This window comes from Bombina bombina, chromosome 8 (genome assembly GCF_027579735.1).
Source record: "Bombina bombina isolate aBomBom1 chromosome 8, aBomBom1.pri, whole genome shotgun sequence".
In the NCBI taxonomy this organism is placed as follows: Eukaryota; Metazoa; Chordata; class Amphibia; order Anura; family Bombinatoridae; genus Bombina; species Bombina bombina.
In genome coordinates this window covers 275,588,652-275,608,952 of record NC_069506.1, presented here as the reverse complement: position 1 = coordinate 275,608,952, position 20,301 = coordinate 275,588,652, and the positions used below count along the sequence as shown (strand labels likewise).

General features: G+C 41.4%; 1 protein-coding gene across 1 annotated transcript in view; it reads left to right on the top strand.

The window, feature by feature from the left end:
- Positions 1-20,301, top strand: part of BUD13 (BUD13 homolog) — a 138,026-nt gene that overhangs the window by 32,271 nt on the left and 85,454 nt on the right. Inside the window, exon 5 of the mRNA XM_053691378.1 lies at positions 16,673-17,265. Coding sequence (XP_053547353.1) covers positions 16,673-17,265 — 593 coding nt within the window. The remainder of the gene's footprint in view (positions 1-16,672; positions 17,266-20,301) is intronic.

Sequence of the window (20,301 nt, the reverse complement as noted above, 5' to 3'; positions counted from 1 at the left end):
TTGATATTAAAACTAGTTGATGTTTAAATTCTGTTTATAAACCTCCAGTGGTTATTCCAGAGGTTTTTCCAGTTCCTGATGCTATTTCTGATATGATTTATAAGGAATGAAATAGGCCTGGTACTTTTATTCCTTCTTCAAGGTTTAAAAAATTGTATCCTTTGCCAGAAATTACATTGGAGTTTTGGGAAAATCTACTATCTCTACTCTTGCTAAATGTACTACTATTCCTACGGAAGTTAGTACTTTTAAAGATCCTTTAGATAGGAAACTTGAATCTTATCTAAGGAAAGCTTATTTATATTCAGGTCATCTTCTTAGGCCTGCAATTTCTTTGGCTGATGTTGCAGCTGCTTCAACTTTTTGGTTGGAAACTTTAGCGCAACAAGTGTCAGATCATGATTTGTCTTGCATTGTTAAGTTGATTCAACATGCTAATAATTTCATTTGTGATGCCATTTTTATATTATTAAAATTGATGTTAAATCTATTTCTTTAGCTATTCTAGCTAGAAGAGCTTTGTTGCTCAAATCTTGGAATGCTGATATGATTTCTAAGTCCAGATTGCTATCTCTTTCTTTCCAAGGTAATACATTATTTGGTTCTCAGTTGGATTCAATCATTTCAACTGTTACTGGGGGTAAGGGAGTTTTTTTTTTGCCTTAGGATAAAAAAAACTTTAGGGTAAATCTAAAGCTTTTAACCGTTTTCGTTCCTTTCGACAAAATAAGGAACAGAAACCTTATCCTTCCCCCAAGGAATCTGCTTCCAATTGGAATAAATTCAAGCCATTTAAGAGATCCGAACCAGCCCCAAGTCCGCATGAAGGTGCGGCCCTCATTCCAGCTCATCTGGTAGAGGGCAGATTTAAATTTTTCAAAGATGTTTGGATTATTTCGGTCCAAAATCATTGGATTCAGAGTATTGTCTCTCCGGGGTACAAAATAGGATTCAGAGAAAGACCGCCTGTGAAGATTTTTTTTCTCAATCGCATTCCGGTAAACCCAGTAAAGGCTCAGGCTTTTCTGAAGTGTGTTTCAGACCTGAAGTTGTCAGGGGTAATCATGCCAGTTCCATTTCAGGAACAGGGTCTGGGGTTATATTCAAATCTATTCATTGTCCCAAAGAAAGAAAATTCATTCAGACCAGTTTTGGCTCTAAAGATTCCTGAGATTCTCTTTTCTAGACAAGCATTACCAATTTGTGGCCCTTCCGTTGGGCCTAGCAACAGCTCCAAGGATCTTTTCAAAGGTTCTCAGTGCCCTTCTCTCTGTAATCAGAGAGTGGGGTATTGCGGTGTTTCCTTATTTGGACGATATCTTGGTACTTGCTCAGTCTTCACATTCTGCAGAATCTCATACAAATCAACTTGTGTCGTTTCTTCAAAGACATGGTTGGAGGATCAATTTACCAAAGAGTTCGTTGATTCCTCAGACAAAGGTAACCTTTTGGGGTTTTCAAATAGATTCGGTGTCCATGACTTTGTCTCTAACAGAAATTGTCTGAAATTGGTTTCAGCCTGTCGAAACCTTCAGTCTCAATCATTCCCTTCGGTAGCTTTGTGCATGGAAATTCTAAGTCTCATGACTGCTGCATCGGACGCGATCCCCTTTGCTCGTTTTCACATGCGACCTCTTCAGCTTTGTATGCTGAACCAGTGGTGCAGGGATTATACAAAGATATCACAATTAATATCCTTAAATCCCAATGTACGACACTCTCTGACGTTGTGGATAGATCACCATCGTTTAGTCCAAGGGGCTTCTTTTGTTCGTCCAACCTGGACTGTGATCTCAACAGATGCAAGTCTCTCAGGTTGGGGAGCTGTATGGGGATCTCTGACAGCGCAGGGGGTTTGGGAATCTCAGGAGGCAAGATTACCAATCAACATTTTGGAACTCTGTGCGATTTTCAGAGCTCTTCAGTTCTGGCCTCTTCTGAAGAGAGAATCGTTTATTTGTTTTCAGACAGACAATGTCACAACCGTGGCATATGTCAATCATCAAGGGGGGACTCACAGTCCTCAGGCTATGAAAGAAGTATCTCGGATACTTGTATGGGCGGAATCCAGCTCCTGTCTAATCTCTGCAGTTCACATCCCAGGTGTAGACAATTGGGAAGCGGATTATCTCAGTCGCCAGACGTTACATCCGGGCGAATGGTCTTTTCACCCAGAGGTATTTCTTCAGATTGTTAAAATCTGGGGACTTCCAGAAATAGATCTGATGGCCTCTCATCTAAACAAGAAACTTCCCAGGTATCTGTCCAGATCCAGGGATCTTCAGGTGGAGGCAGTGGACGCGTTGTCGCTTCCTTGGAATTATCATCCTGCCTATATCTTTCCGCCTCTAGTTCTTCTTCCAAAAGTGATTTCCAAAATTCTAATGGAACGTTCGTTTGTACTGCTGGTGGCTCCAGCATGACCTCACAGGTTTTGGTATGCGGATCTCATTCGGATGGCCAGTTGCCAACCTTGGACTCTTCCGTTAAGACCAGACCTTCTATCTCAAGGCCCTTTTTTCCATCAGGATCTCAAATCATTAAATTTGAAGGTATGGAAATTGAACGCTTGATTCTTAGTCATAGAGGTTTCTCTGACTCAGTAATTAATACTATGTTACAGGCTCGTAAATCTGTGTCTAGGAAGATTTATTATCGAGTTTGGAAGACTTACATTTCTTTTAGAATTCCTAGAATTTTACAGTTTCTTCAGGATGGTTTGGATAAAGGTTTGTCTGCAAGTTCCTTGAAAGGACAAATCTCTGCTCTTTCTGTTCTCTTTCACAGAAAGATTGCTAATCTTCCTGATATTCATTGTTTTGTACAGGCTTTGATTCGTATCAAACCTGTCATTAAGTCAATCTCTCCTCCTTGGAATCTTAATGTGGTTCTGAGGGCTTTACAAGCTCCTCCGTTTGAACCTATGCATTCTCTGGACATTAAATTACTTTCTTGGAAAGTTCTGTTCCTTTTGGCCATCTCTTCTGCTAGAAGAGTTTCTGAGTTATCTGCTCTTTCTTGTGAATCTCCTTTTCTGATTTTTCATCAGGATAAGGCGGTGTTGCTGACTACATTTAAATTTTTACCTAAGGTTGTGAATTCTAACAACATTAGTAGAGAAATTGTTGTTCCTTCATTGTGTCCTAATCCTAAGAATTCTCTGGAGAGATCTTTACATTCTTTGGATGTAGTAAGAGCTTTAAAATATTATGTTGAAGCTACTAAAGATTTTAGAAAGACTTCTAGTCTATTTGTTATCTTTTCTGGTTCTAGGAAAGGTCAGAAGGCTTCTGCCATTTCTTTTTGCGTCTTGGTTAAAGTCTTTGATTCATCATGCTTATGTAGAGTCGGGTAAATCCCCGCCTCAAAGGATTACGGCTCATTCTACTAGGTCAGTTTCTACTTCCTGGGCTTTTAGGAATGAAGCTTCTGTTGATCAGATTTGCAAAGCAGCAACTTGGTCTTCTTTGCATACTTTTACTAAATTCTACCATTTTGATGTGTTTTCTTCTTCTGAAGCAGTTTTTGGTAGAAAAGTACTTCAGGCAGCTTTTTCTGTTTGATTCGTTTACTTATAATTACAGTTTTTTTCATTATAAAGATTAAAACTTTTGATTTGGGTTGTGGATTATTTTTTCAGCGGAATTGGCTGTCTTTATTTTATCCCCTCCCTCTCTAGTGACTCTTGCGTGGAAGTTCCACATCTTGGGTATTTATTATCCCATACGTCACTAGCTCATGGACTCTTGCTAATTACATGAAAAAACATAATTTATGTAAAAACTTACCTGATAAATTAATTTCTTTCATATTAGCAAGAGTCCATGAGGCCCACCCTTTTTTTGTGGTGGTTATGATTTTTTTGTATAAAGCAAAATTATTCCAATTCCTTATTTTTTGATGCTTTCGCTCCTTTCTTATCATCCCACTTCTTGGCTATTCATTAAACTGAATTGTGGGTGTGGTGAGGGGTGTATTTATAGGCATTTTGAGGTTTGGGAAACTTTGCCCCTCCTGGTAGGAATGTATATCCCATACGTCACTATCTCATGGACTCTTGCTAATATGAAAGAAATGAATTTATCAGGTAAGTTCTTAAATAAATTATGTTTTTCCCTTACTTGTGGTGCAATATTAGGCTACAATATAAAAAGGATATATGCTAAAATTGTGAACGTTATAGCATTTTGAAGCAAATTTGCAAAGATTGTGCGCTTTTTTACTCTTAAAGGCGCAGTACCGTTTTTCAAACTTGGTGTTTTTTTCAAGAAATTAAGTGTTTTCAAGACTTTTTGTGGTTATTACTAGCCTGTTCCACATGTCTGAGGAAAGTCAATGCTCTATGTGTTTAGAAGCCATGGTGGAACCCTCACTTACATTGTGTCCCTCTTGTACTGAAAGGACCTTACATTGCAAAGAACATATTTTAGGTGATAAAAGTATGTCTAAGGATGATTCTCAGTCTGAAGAAAATCAGGTTATGCCATCCAATTCTCCCCAGTGTCACAACCTTTAACGCCCACTCAAGCTACGTCAAGTACTTCTAGTGCGTCTAATTCTTTTACTCTGCAAGATATGGCTGCAGTTATGTCTACTACCCTTACAGAGGTATTATCTAAACTGCCAGGTTTACAGGGTAAGCGCAGTAGGTCCGGTATTAAGGTAAATGCTGAGCCCTCTGATGCTTTTTTGGCCATTTCCGATGTACCCTCACAGTGTTCTGATTTGGGGGTCGGGGAATTGCTGTCTGAGGGAGAGCTTTCAGATTCAGGAAATGTGTTGCCTCAGACAGATTCGGACGCGATGTCCTTTAAATTTAAGCTTGAACACCTCCGCCTGTTACTCCGGGAGGTTTTAGTGACTCTGGATGATTGTGACCCTATTGTAATACCACCAGAGAAATTGTGTAAGCCTACATACACTGATGTTTTTCCAGTCCCTAAAAGAATTTCGGACATTGTTACAAAGGAATGGGATAGACCAGGCATTCCGTTCTTTCCCCTCCTAATTTTAATAAAATGTTTCCCATGTCTGACACCATTCGGGATTCTTGGCAAACGGTCCCTAAGGTGAAGCGAGCTATTTCTATCCTAGCTAAGCGTACAACTATACCTATTGAGGACAGTTGTGCTTTCAAAGATCCTATGGATAAAAAATTAGAGGGTCTTCTAAAGAAATTGTTTATTCATCAGGGTTTTCTTTTAAAACCTATAGCGTGCATTGTTCCAGTTACTACTGCAGCAGCTTTTTGGTTCGAGGCTCTAGAGGAGTCTCTTAAGGTTGAGACCCCATTAGATGATATTTTGGATAGAATTAAGGCTCTCAAGCTGGCTAATTCTTTTATTACCGATGCCGCTTTTCAAATGGCTAAATTAGCGGCGAAAAATGCAGGTTTTGCCATTTTAGCGCGTAGAGCGTTATGGCTTAAATCTTGGTCTGCTGAAGTGTCATCAAAATCTAAAGTTTTAGCTATTCCGTTTAAAGGTAAGACCCTATTCGGGCCCACATTGAAGGAAATCATTGCTGACATTACTGGAGGTAAAGGTAATGCCCTGCCTCAAGATAAGACTGTTAAGATGAGGGCTAAACAAAATAATTTTCGTTCCTTTCGAAACTTTAAAGGAGGACCCTCTACTTCCTCTTCCGCCACAAAGCAGGAGGGGAATTTTACTCAATCCAAGTCAGTCTGGAGACCTAACCAGGCCTGGAATAAAGGTAAACAAGCCAAGAAGCCCACTGCATGAAGGGGCAGCTACCGATCCGGGACCGGATTTAGTAGGGGGCAGACTTTCTCTCTTCGCTCAGGCTTGGGCAAGGGATGTTCTGGATCCCTGGGCATTAGGAATTGTGACCCAGGGGTATCAGCTGGAATTCAAGGATTTTCTCCCAAGAGGGAGATTTCATCTTTCATGTTTGTCTGTAGACCAGTCAAAAAGAGAGGCGTTCTTACGCTGTGTAAAAGACCTGTATACCATGGGGGTAATTTGTCCAGTTCCAAAACTAGAACGTGGACAGGGGTTTTACTCAAATCTGTTAGTGGTTCCCAAAAAAGAGGGAACTTTCAGACCGATTTTTAGATCTAAAGTGCCTAAACATATTTCTCAGAGTCCCATCGTTCAAGATGGAGACTATACAAACAATTTTACCAATGATCCACGAAGGTCAATATATGACCACCGTGGATCTGAAGGATGCGTATCTTCACATTCCTATCCACAAGGATCATCATCAGTTTCTAAGGTTCGCCTTTCTGGACGAACGCTATCACTTTGTGGCCCTCCCCTTCGGGTTGGCCACAGCTCCCAGAATCTTCACAAAGGTGCTCGGGTACCTTCTGGCGGTTCTCAGGCCGCGGGGCATAGCAGTGGCGCCCTATCTAGATGATATTTTGATTCAGGCGTCAACTTATCTGACCAAATCTCACACGGACATCGTGTTGGCATTTCTAAGAACTCACGGTTGGAAAGTGAATATAGAAAAGAGTTCACTAGTTCCACTAACAAGAGTTCCATTCTTGGGAACTCTGATAGACTCGGTAGACATGAAAATATTTCTGACGGAGGTCAGAAAGTCAAAGATTCTAAATACTTGCCGAGCGCTTCAGTCCATCGCTCGGCCATAGGTGGCTCAGTGTATGGAAGTCTTTGGATTAATGGTAGCGGCAATGGACATCGTTCCATTTGCACGCTTTCATCTCAGACCACTGCAGCTGTGCATGCTCAGACAGTGGAATGGGGATTATGCGAATTTATCTCCTCAGATAGATCTGGATCAAGAGACCAGAGACTCTCTTCTTTGGTGGTTGTCACAGGATCATCTGTCCCAGGGCATGTGCTTCCGCAGGCCAGCATGGGTAATAGTGACGACAGACGCCAGCCTCTTGGGCTGGGGTACAGTCTGAAATTCCCTGAAGGCTCAGGGTGTTTGGACTCAGGAGGAGTCTCCTACCAATCAATATTCTGGAACTGAGAGTAATATTCAACGCGCTTCAAGCGTGGCCTCAGTTGGCTTTTGCCAAATTCATAAGATTCCAGTCGGACAATATCATGACAGTAGCATACATCAAACCAAAAAAAAATCAAGGGGGAATAAGGAGTTCTCTAGCGATGATAGAGGTTTCAAAGATAATCCGATGGGCGGAGGCTCACTCTTGCCATCTATCAGCAATCTATATCCCAGGAGTAGAGAACTGGGAAGCAGATTTTCTTAGTCGTCAGACTTTTCATCCGGGGGAGTGGGATCTCCATCCGGAGGTGTTTGCATTATTGATTCGTCAATGGGGCACACCGGAATTGGATCTGATGGCATCTCGTCAGAATGCCAAACTTCCTCGTTACGGGTCCTGGTCAAGGGATCCCCAAGCTGTACTGATAGATGCTCTAGCAGTACCTTGGTCGTTCAACCTGGCTTATGTGTTTCCACCATTTCCTCTACTGCCTCGTGTGATTGCGAGAATCAAACAGGAGAGAGCTTCAGTAATCCTAATAGCGCCTGCATGGCCACGCAGGACTTGGTATGCGGATCTAGTGGACATGTCCTCTCTGCCACAGTGGAAACCTCCGTTGAGACAGAACCTTCTCATTCAAGGTCCGTTCCAACATCCAAATCTAAATTCTCTGCAGCTGACTGCCTGGAGATTGAACGCTTGATCTTATCTAAGCGGGGATTCTCTGAGTCGGGCATTGATACTTTGATTCAGGCTCGCAAGCCTGTCACTAGAAAGATTTACCATAAGATATGGCGTAAATATCTTTATTGGTGCGAATCCAAGGGCTACTCATGGAGTGGGGTTAGGATTCCTAGGATTTTGTCCTTTCTCCAAGAAGGATTGGAGAAGGGGTTATCAGCTAGTTCCTTAAAGGGACAAATTTCTGCTTTGTCTATTCTACTACATAAGCTTCTGGCGGATGTCCCAGACGTTCAGTCTTTTTGTCAGGCTTTAATCGGAATCAAGCCTTTATTTAAACCTATTGCTCCGCCATGGAGTTTGAATTTAGTTCTTAATGTTCTTCAAGGGGTTCCGTTTGAACCCATGCATTCCATAGATATTAAGCTTTTATCTTGGAAAGTTTTGTTTTTAGTTGCTATCTCTTCTGCTCAAAGAGTTTCTGAGCTTTCTGCGTTACAATGTGATTCGCCTTATCTTATATTCCATTCTGATAAGGTGGTTTTACGCACTAAACCTGGATTCCTTCCTAAGGTTGTTTCAAATTAGAATATTAATCAGGAAATTGTTGTTCCTTCTTTGTGTCCTAATCCTTTTTCTAAGAAGGAGCGTCTGTTGCATAACTTGGATGTGGTTCGTGCCTTGAAGTTTTACTTACAAGCGACCAAGGATTTCCATCAAACATCTTCTCTATTCGTTGTTTATTCTGGAAAGCGTAGGGGTCAAAAAGCTATGGCTACCTCTCTTTCTTTTTGGCTGAAAAGCATCATCCGTCTGGTATATGAGACTGCTGGACAGCAGCCTCCTGAAAGGATTACAGCTCATTCTACTAGAGCTGTGGCTTCCACATGGGCTTTTAAAAACGATGCTTCTGTTGAACAGATTTGTAAGGCTGCGACTTGGTCCTCCCTTCATACTTTTTCCAAATTTCACAAATTTGATACTTTTGCTTCTTCTGAGGCTGTTTTTGGGAGAAGTTCTTCAAGCAGTGGTGCCTTACGTTTAGGTATCTCTCTTGTCCCTCCCGTTCAGAGTATGATTTTAAAAATAGGTTTCTAGTGCTGGACTTAAAATACTTAGGCCTCTTTTTATTATAACCTCCTCCTGGTTATATACAATGAAATAAATAATAAACTTTTAAAAAGTGGCGCTTGATTAGCTTTAAGTTTTAAAAAAAACTATGGGTGATGTCAACTTAAACTGTTAAATAACAAACTTTTGTGTTTTCAAAAATTATGTCAATGTGAATGTTTTTAAAATTTCATTCATAATAACTTCCTATAATATCCCGACTTGAATTTGATGTAGTTTCGTTTATAAACAAATGTCAGCTATTACCAGCTAAGGCAACAAATACGGAACAGTGGCTTTAATTAATAAAGCTTAATTTAATAATATCTCAAACATTCAATAATGGCACATAAAATGAAGATTGAGTTCAATTGATTATCTTCTAAAGTATAGTTGATCAACTAATAAAACATATGGATAAAACAATTTCTATATATATTACAAAACTCAATATACAAAATTCATTTTAAAAACATAGGCAGAGCAATGAGAGAGAGCCCGGTAAAAACCAAAAAATCGAAAGAAAATATATATATATATATATATATATATATATATATATATATATATATATATATATATATATATATATATATATATATATATATATATATATATATATATATATATATTTAAAAAAAAAAAAGGTTTCTTTTCTGATATGAATGGAATTAAACGTTTTTTTTGGATAAATACTTTGTGAAATTGGTTCTCTTTACTGACGGACTTATAAGTAAAGTTTATAGTCTTTTTTTTTTTTCTTCTTAAAAACAAATATTTGCTGTTTCAGAAAATTCTTTATATAAATATGTAGCGATATTTGGGTTTAAACAGTGGTGGCCAGCCGTTGTTAAAACTTTCTTTCGCTAAGTGTTATTGTGGAACAAAGTGTGATGTTACAGATCTTTTATGGATGAATATTAATGCTTGGGGTGGAAATGTGTACAGCCTGCTATGCAGGTAATCTCACCCTCCGGTGTCCTTTCTCCAGGATCAGAGGCGTTTTTAGACACCGCTCCAAGTAGTGAATGGTAGTTGATTCCGGTTGTCTTCAGACTTGCACAAGTCACTTGGGATGAACCGGTATAATTTTCTCCTATGTAGCTCCTGCTCTTAGTATTCCAATGTACGCAGGAAAAAAGGTACAACTTTCACAGATTCCTGGTGGTCAGCTTATCAAAAGTCCTCCCGGTGTGCAGCTTACAGAACCTCCCGGCTTAGATGGAAGTCTTTCTCTGATGTTTACACACAGCTTTCTAGCTTTCTTGTCCCTCCCGTTCATCCGTGTCCTGTTGCTTTGGTGTTGTATCCCACAAGTAAGGATGAATCCGTGGACTCGTCGTATCTAGTAGAAGAAAAGGAAATTTATGCTTACCTGATAAATTGATTTCTTCTGCGATACGAGTCCACGGCCCTCCCTGTTTTTTTAGACAGATTATATTTTTTCAAAACTTCAGTCACCTCTGCACCTTTTAGCTTTTCTTTTCTCTTCCTATACCTTTGGTCAAATGACTGGGGGTGGAGAGAAGGGAGGAGCTATATATACATCTCTGCTGTGGTGCTCTTTGCCACTTCCTGTTAGCAGGAGGATAATATCCCACAAGTAAGGATTAATCCGTGGATTCGTCGTATCGTAGAAGAAATCAATTTATCAGGTAAGCATAAATTTCCATATATGTATATATATGTATATATATATATGTATATGTATATGTATATATATATATATATATATATATATATATATATATGTGTGTGTGTATATATTTATATAGTCTTTTTTTTTTTTTTTTTTTTTTTTTTTTTTTTTTTTTTTCCTCTTTTCTTTTCCTTTTTTTTTTCTTTCCCTTTTTTTTTTCTTTTCCTTTTCTCCAACATTGGTGTGTCCGGTCCACGGCGTCATCCATTACTTGTGGGAAATGTTCTCCCCCACAGGGAAAGGCAAGGAGAGCACACAGCAAGAGCTGTCCATATAGCTCCCCCTCTGGCTCCGCCCCCCAGTCATTCTCCTTGCCGCTCTGAACAAGTAGCATCTACCACGGGGATGGCGAGGAGTTTGTGGTGTTAGTTGTAGTTTTTTATTCTTCTATCAAGAGTTTGTTATTTTAAAATAGTGCTGGCTTGTACTATTTACTCTATAACAGAAAAGTGATGAAGATTTCTGTTTAAGAGGGCTATGATTTTAGCACAAGTAACTAAAATCCATTACTGTTACCACGCAGGACTGTTGAAACAAGAGAACTTCAGTTGGGGGTAACAGTTTGCAGACTCATCTGCTTCAGGTATGACTAGTCTCCTTCTAACAACACAGGCTAATGCTAGATGAGTCATTTTTCCCCTCAGGGGAAACGGTAAGCCATTTTTCTTTCACCTCAGCAAAAAAGATAACAGGCTTCCCCTTTTTGTTTTTTATGCTGGTAGACACTGTTAGGGGCTAAATCGATTGGTTTTTATTACAATATTATACCATTTGAAATATTTTATAAGCTCACATACACTTGGGAACATTTTTTATTGATCTGGCTTGTTTTAGACACCTAAATCTAGTCAGGAAGGCCCCTTCACTCTAGTGTGCGTAGGGAGGAAGCCTCATTTTGGCACTTCAGCTGTGCAGTTGAATTTCAAGGCAGTGCATGCAGATTCATGTGAGAGGGTCCTGTGGTTCAGAAAGTGACTCCAAAAGGTTTTTTTCTGTGAATGGTGACCCCTAAGGAAGGTAAAAAGCTGCAGCAAGGCTGTAGCTGGGATTGTGGTGTGTAAAAACGGTTAAATCCAACAATTAGCTCCGGTTTGCTTGTTTTAAGAGCTAGAGTCTCCATATTTGCTGTGCAATACTTCCTAAGCATTAAGACACTGGGGTCCAAATTTCAGAAAAATCGGATATTGCCTTCATAGTTTTTTGAACATTCAGAAATAAATGTCATTTTATTATTTACAGAGACAGTAACGTTTTTGTTTAAAATCGTTTTTATTGCATTGTTTGCCTGCCTAAATCTGTTTAACATGTCTGTTCCATCAGATAACCTATGTTCTGTGTGTATAGAGACAAATGTGGTTCCCCCTTCGAGTGTTTGTGATAATTGCGCCATAGCGTCCAAACAAAATCAGGACAGCTCTGTTATTTTTCATAATGTTGCCCAAGATGATTTATCTAATGAAGGTAGTGGGGATAGCTCTACATCCTCTCCTTCTGTGTCTACACCAGCTTTGCCCGCGCAGGCGACACCTAGCGCGCCAGTGCTTATTTCTATGCAACAATTATCAGCAGTAGTGGATAATTCTATAGCAAATCTTTTATCCAAACTGCCAGTTTTTCAGAGAAAGCGTGATTGTTCAGTTTTAAATACAGATAAAAAGGATGAACAATCAGACGCTGGCGATGCCTTATCTATTTTACCCTCACATCAATCGGAATTGGCTGTGAGGGAAGGGCTGTCTGAGGGTGAAATTTCAGACTCAGGAAAAATTTCTCAACAGGCAGAACCTGATCTAGTGGCATTTAAGTTTAAGCTAGAACATCTCCGCGCTTTGCTTAAGGAGGTATTAGCTACTCTGGATGACTGTGATTCTATGGTAGTACCAGAGAAGTTGTGCAAATTGGACACATTTTTAGAGGTCCCAGTGCACGACGACGCTTTTCCAATACCTAAGAGGGTAGCGAACATAGTGGAAAAGGAGTGGGAGAAGCCAGGTGTACCCTTTGCCCCACCTCCTATATTTAAGAAAATGTTTCCCATAGTAGACCCTAGAAGGGACGCATGGCAAACGGTCCCGAAAGTTGAGGGAGCTGTTTCAACACTAGCGAAGCGCACAACTATTCCTATAGAGGACAGCTGCGCTTTCAAAGATCCTATGGATAAAAAATTGGAAGGATTGCTTAAAAAGATTTTTGTTCAGCAAGGGTTCATCCTTCAACCAGCTACGTGTGTTATTACTGTCACTTCAGCGGCGTCCTTTTGGTTCGAAGAACTAGAAAGGTCGCTCCAGAAAGAGACTTCCTATGAAGAAGTCATGGACAGAATTCACGCATTAAAGTTAGCTAATTCCTTTATATTGGATGCCGCCTTTCAAATAACGAAATTGGCGGCGAAAAAACTCAGGTTTTGCTATAGTAGCGCGGAGGGCGCTTTGGCTAAAATCCTGGTCGGCAGACGTGTCGTCCAAGACTAAGTTAATGAATATTCCTTTCAAGGGTAAGACCCTTTTTGGGCCGGAATTGAAGGAAATTATTTCAGACGTCACTGGGGGTAAGGGCCATGAGGATAGGCCTTTTAAGGCTAAGAACAAGTCTAATTTTCGTTCCTTTCGCAATTTCAGGAACGGACCAGCTAATAACTCCACTGCCGCTAGACAAGAAGGTAACGTGGCCCAGCCCAAACCCGCTTGGAAGCCCATGCAAGGCTGGAACAAGGGTAAACAAACCAAGAAACCTGCTGCTGCTACCAAGACAGCATGAAGGGGTAGCCCCCGATCCGGGACCAGATCTGGTAGGGGGCAGACTATCTCTCTTTGCTCAGGCTTGGGCAAGAGATGTTCTGGATCGCTGGGAACTAGAGATAGTTTCCAAGGGATACCTGTTAGAATTCAAGGGACTTCCTCCAAAGGGAAGGTTCCACCTGTCTCGCTTATCTTCAGACCAGATAAAGAAACAGGCATTCTTACATTGTGTAAGAGACCTATCAAAGATGGGAGTGATAAACCCAGTCCCCTCCGGGGAACAAGGTCTAGGGTTTTACTCAAACCTGTTTGTGGTTCCCAAAAAAGAGGGAACTTTCAGGCCAATTCTGGATTTAAAGATATTAAACAAGTTCCTCAGAGTTCCATCCTTCAAGATGGAAACCATTCGGACAATCTTACCAACAATCCAGCAGGGTCAATTTTTGACTACCGTGGATCTGAAGGATGCGTATCTGCATATCCCAATCCACAAATCTCATCATCAGTTCCTGAGGTTCGCCTTTCTGGACAAACATTACCAGTTTGTGGCTCTTCCATTCGGTTTAGCCACCGCTTCCAGAATTTTCACAAAGGTGCTAGGGTCCCTTCTAGCGGTCCTAAGACCGAGGGGCATCGCTGTAGCACCTTATCTAGACGACATCCTAATCCAAGCGTCGTCTCTTTCCAAAGCGAGGGCTCATACAGACATTGTGTTGGCTTTTCTCAGATCTCACGGGTGGAAAGTGAACATAGAAAAAAGTTCACTGTCACCGTCCACAAGGGTTCCTTTTCTGGGAACAATAATAGATTCTGTGGAAATGAAGATCTTTCTCACAGACGTCAGAAAGACAAAGCTTCTAAAAGCTTGTCGAGTTCTTCACTCTATTCCTCAACCCTCCATAGCTCAATGCATGGAAGTAATAGGACTAATGGTCGCAGCAATGGATGTGGTTCCTTTTGCTCGAATTCATCTAAGACCATTACAGCTGTGCATGCTCAATCAGTGGAATGGGGACTATACAGACTTGTCTCCCCAAATTCAAGTAGACCAGGGACTCACTTCTCTGGTGGTTGACCCAGGATCACCTGTCTCAGGGAATGAGTTTCCGCAGACCGGAGTGGGTCATCGTCACGACCGACGCCAGCCTCTTGGGGTGGGGCGCGGTCTGGGACTCTCTGAAAGCTCAGGGCCTATGGTCGCGGGAAGAGTCGCTTCTCCCGATAAACATTTTGGAACTAAGAGCTATATTCAATGCGCTCCTGGCTTGGCCTCAGCTAGCAGAAGCCAGGTTCATAAGATTTCAGTCGGACAACATAACGACTGTTGCGTACATCAATAATCAGGGGGGAACAAAGAGTTCCCTAGCGATAAAGGAAGTAACCAAGATAATCCAATGGGCACAGAATCACTCCTGCCATCTATCTGCTATTCACATCCCAGGAGTAGACAACTGGGAGGCGGACTATTTGAGTCGTCAGACTTTCCATCCGGGGGAGTGGGAACTCCACCCGGAGGTCTTTGCTCAGTTAACCCAATTATGGGGCATTCCAGACATGGATCTAATGGCGTCCCGTCAGAACTTCAAGATTCCTTGCTACGGGTCCAGATCCAGGGATCCCAAGGCGACTCTAGTGGATGCATTAGTGGCGCCTTGGTCGTTCAACCTAGCATATGTGTTTCCACCGTTTCCTCTCCTCCCCAGGCTCATAGCCAGGATTAAACAGGAGAAGGCCTCTGTGATTCTGATAGCTCCTGCGTGGCCACGCAGGACTTGGTATGCAGACCTGGTGAATATGTCATCGGCTCCACCATGGAAGCTACCTTTGAGACAGGACCTTCTAGTACAAGGTCCATTCGAACATCCCATTCTAGTTTCTCTGCAGCTGACTGCTTGGAAATTGAACGCTTGATTTTATCCAAGCGTGGGTTTTCAAATTCTGTGATTGATACTCTGGTCCAAGCCAGAAAACCTGTGACTAGAAGGATTTACCATAAAATATGGAAAAAATATATCTGTTGGTGTGAATCCAAAGGATTCTCCTGGAGTAAGATTAAAATTCCAAAGATTCTCTCCTTTCTCCAAGAAGGTTTGGATAAAGGATTGTCAGCTAGTTCTCTAAAAGGACAGATTTCTGCATTATCAGTCTTGTTGCACAAACGACTGGCAGCTTTGCCAGATGTACAAGCTTTTGTTCAGGCTTTGGTTAGAATCAAGCCTGTTTACAGACCCATGACTCCTCCTTGGAGTCTAAATTTAGTTCTTTCAGTTCTTCAAGGGGTTCCGTTTGAACCTTTACATTCCATAGATATTAAGTTACTATCTTGGAAAGTTCTGTTTTTGGTTGCTATTTCTTCTGCTAGAAGAGTTTCTGAATTATCTGCTTTGCAGTGTGATCCACCCTATCTGGTGTTCCATTCAGATAAGGTTGTTTTGCGTACTAAGCCTGGTTTTCTTCCAAAAGTTGTTTCCAACGAGAACATCAACCAGGAAATAGTTGTTCCTTCTTTGTGTCCGAATCCAGTTTCAAAGAAGGAACGTTTATTACACAATTTTGATGTTGTTCGTGCTTTAAAGTTCTATTTAGAAGCAACAAAAGATTTTAGACAAACCTCATCCTTGTTTGTCGTTTACTCTGGTAAGAGGAGAGGTCAAAAAGCTACTGCTACCTCTCTCTCTTTCTGGCTGAAAAGCATTATCCGCTTGGCTTATGAGACTGCCGGACGGCAGCCTCCTGACCGTATCACAGCTCACTCTACTAGGGCTGTGGCTTCCACATGGGCCTATAAGAACGAGGCTTCTGTTGACCAGATATGTAAGCTAGCGACTTGGTCTTCTCTGCACACTTTTGCCAAATTCTACAAATTTGATATTTTTGCTTCTTCGGAGGCTGTTTTTGGGAGAAAGGTTTTGCAAGCCGTGGTGCCTTCTGTTTAGGTAACCTGATTTGCTCCCTCCCTTCATCCGTGTCCTAAAGCTTTGGTATTGGTTCCCACAAGTAATGGATGACGCCGTGGACCGGACACACCAATGTTGGAGAAAACAGAATTTATGCTTACCTGATAAATTACTTTCTCCAACGGTGTGTCCGGTCCACGGCCCGCCCTGTTTTTTTTTTAATCAGGTTGAAATTTTTTTTCTTTATACACTACAGTCACCACGGCACCCTATAGTTTCTCCTTTTTCTCCTAACCGTCGGTCGAATGACTGGGGGGCGGAGCCAGAGGGGGAGCTATATGGACAGCTCTTGCTGTGTGCTCTCCTTGCCTTTCCCTGTGGGGGAGAACATTTCCCACAAGTAATGGATGACGCCGTGGACCGGACACACCATTGGAGAAAGTAATTTATCAGGTAAGCATAAATTCTGTTTTTTTTTCTCCCTCTCCCTTTAAATTTAATGATGCTTTGGGAATTTGTTTTATAGGTCAATAACATTTTTTTTCTGTAAAACACTTTCTTTCTTTTTTTTCTACGTTAAATACATTTATTTTGTCTGCAGGGTTGGAGCCAACAGCCTTACAAGTTTGCAGAGTGAAAAGCAAAACTCTTCAGATTCATCTCTTCCTCGCGAAGGAAGGCACGACTCGCCAGACCCCTCTCCTACTCGTGAAGGAAGGCACGACTCGCCAGACCCTTCTCCTCCCCGTGCAGGAAGGCACGACTCGCCAGATTCCTCTCCTCCTCGTAGGGGCCGGCAGGACTCGCCAGATCCCTCTCCTCGTAGGGGCCGGCAGGACTCGTCAGACCTTTCTCCACATAAGGGCCGACGCGACTCGTCAGACCCCTCTCCTCCTCGTAGGGGCAGACACGACTCGCCAGACCCGTCTCCTCCTCGTAAACAAAAAGACAACTCTGACCTCTCTCCTCGCAGAGGCAAACCTAACTCCCTACAAACGTCTTCACCATACAGGGTGAAAGAGAGAGAACCAAAAACTTTTAAATCCTCTCATGTAAATGGCAAAAGTTTACAAGCCCAGAGGCCAAGATCTCACTCACCCACTTATAAGGATAAGAGAAGAAATTCTGATTCTGATTTCTCCCCACCTCGAAAGAAGAAATCTAATTCGCTAGTGCAGAACAAAGGGAAAGAAGGTATTGGACAGAAACAAACACTCTGAGCTACGCACATTGTGGTGTCTACAGTGTATCTTTTAGCCTTTGTAGTGGTCCTGAGTAAGGTGTAGTGTGCATAGGGTTAATCATTCACCTGAGGGGGTTCTCCACTTTATCATGGAATGTAAAGTTATATGTGGGTACAGCTGGCATCTGGTTGGCACTTTCCGCTTAAGTAAATGGCTCAAAAATCATGTGTACTAATCTACAACACGTTGGAAAATTGTGTGCACTTTATTTAGAGAGCATACATTAAGGGTATTATTCTTTTCCTGTCAAATTCCATTTACCATACACGACCCTAAACCCAGAGGAATCTGTCTTATCGCTTGTGGACCCTGTCACTTTAATGACACATACCTTAGTAAGAGCTATTAGTGTCTGTATTAACAGGTTACGTGAGGCTTAGCCGGAGCCATTAGTGTCTGTATTAACATGTAATGTGAGGCTTAGCCGGAGCCATTAGTGTCTTTATTAACAGATGACGTGAGGCTTAGCCGCAGCCATTAGTGTCTGTATTAACAGGTTATGTGTGTCTTAGCCGGAGCCATTAGTGTCTGTATTAACATGTAATGTGAGGCTTAGCCGGAGCCATTAGTGTCTGTATTAACAAGTGATGTGAGGCTTAGCCGGAGCCATTAGTGTCTGTATTAACAGGTGATGCGTACCTTTAGTGTCTGTGTATTAGTGTGTAATGTGATCATTAGCTGGTACCGTTAGTGTCTGTATTAGTGTGTAATGTGATTGTTAGCTGGTACCTTTAGTGTCTGTGTATTCGTGTGTAATGTGATCATTAACTGGTACCTTTAGTAGCTGACGGGGGCCTTAGCTGGAGTTTTGTGTCTGCATTAGCAGGTGGCGTGATCCTTATCATACATTTTTTTGCTTCTATTTCTGGCGGTTGCTTTCCTTTTACCAGAGGTGTTTTTGTCTATATTTTTCTTGTGACAGGAGCCATGTGATATTTAGTTGGAGATTTGTGTACCCTGATTAGCGGGTGATAAAACTTTAGCTGGGAAGTGTAGGCCTATTATATCTGTGCTCTCACCAGATGTCTAAAGTCAGCATTGGGGGTGTACTATAAAGTTACTCAATAATGGGCACTAGTCTGGCTTTCGCTACATGCCACAGGACCCTGTTGGAGGCAATGTGCTTCAGGTTAGAGCACTATACCGACCAATATCTAGGACTACAACTCCTACAAACTCATGCTGCATGTCTCTCAGCATCTCACAGCTGAGCATTCTCAAGATATATACAGTATCCTCTAATATTGGCACCCTTGATAAATATGAGAAAAGAAGGCTGTGAAAAATGTTCTTTATTTTTTAACCTTTTAATCTTTTGTTCAAAAAATACACAAAAATACTCTGCTCTCATGTGATATCAATCTATTGCCAACACAACACAGATTTATCCAAAAAAAATATTTGTTAAATATGTGTTGTACAATTATTGGCACCCCTATAAATTCCTATAAGAAAAATATATTTGAAGTATATTCCCATTGATATATTAATTTCTTTCTTATGGCAGGGAGAGTCCACACATTTATTCATTACTGTTGGAAAATACAACACCTGGCCGCCATGAGGAGGCAAAGACACCCCAGGCAAAGCATTAAGTATCCATCCCACTTCCCCTAGTTCCCCAGTAATTTGTTGCCTTTGTCTCCTAAAGGAGATATGCATAGAACATGCTCCTAAGAAATTGGATTTAAAGTTCCTTAATGGATTGTTTAATGCAAGAAAGGACTGGGGATAGACATAGCCATGTAATTCTCAGAGTGCTGGTGAAGGTTAGCTTCCCTGGCCTCCTTCCAGTTTAACTCTGTCAGAGCAACGATGGTGCTGTCCAGACCTAGAAGTGATGTGACTGCTCAACAGCAGAGAACCTGGAGGGTACGTCCAGTGTGTTTATTACTTATAATTCCTATGCACTTACCTGCTGTGGGTACATAGGCTGAGGTTGGGAACTTAAGGGGTGACCGGGTGGCACCTAGAGACCCTCAAACAGTTTATGGAGTTTTTAGTATTTCCCCTGATTAGGGATTTCACTTCGGCTATTGAGCAGACTTAAGTTGTGGGTATGAACCCTGTAAGCAGGGAGCTTAGCCGAGTTCGACAGATTATCTGTTAGTTTATTATTGGGGTTGTTTTTTATGGCATATTGGGCAAGGGCACTTGGCCATTATTTTATTCTGGGGCCGTTTAAACTGTTTGGAGCCGACAGCCTCAACTTCGTTTTTCACAAGCTGCTAAATGGTTTCTGGAGGGCAGAGCTCATCTTTGAGGGTGGCACCACAAAGTTTGCCACACTCTGGCTGTGTGATTTCTTTCCGATTGCGGTCAGAGGTTTTTAGCATCTCTTCCAGGTGATACACTTGGATTGCCAGGGAGGTGGTGAGTACCCCAGTCCTGCATGGGGCTATCTAGAGGTGCTATGACTATTTGTTTTGTATTCAATATATATATATATATATATATATATATGAATCAACAAAAAGTCCCTTATTAATGCAAGTGCAAGTGGTAAGCAAAAGACCCACTGCAGGTCTCAAATATCACAAAATAAAAAAGCTCCACAGCACAGTGAAATTCAGCTCACTTTATTCCAGAGTGTGAATCCAACAGACAGCAAGGTTTTGGGCTCTCAACCCTTACTCATGCTATGTCACATAGCATGAGTAAGGGTTGAGAGCCTGAAACGTTGCTATTTGTTTTGTATTTTCAGTGTCATTCATTGCTATTGGGCTTCTAATGCCCGTTATGGACATGGCACAAGAACAGGACGATTTTAACTTTTTATTAGAGGACGTGCATCATCCTCTACTTAATGTTGACAAATGTTTGTGTGAAGAGGCTAAGGTCTACGCCCTGCACAGTAATGCACATCATTTCTGAGCTCTGTTTTACAATTTAAATCCAAGGTAAGCATACATTTTCTTTTTTTTAATGTACCCTTGGGTGACTAGGAACAGGAAAATTGTTCAACCATGACTTCCTCTTTCACAGG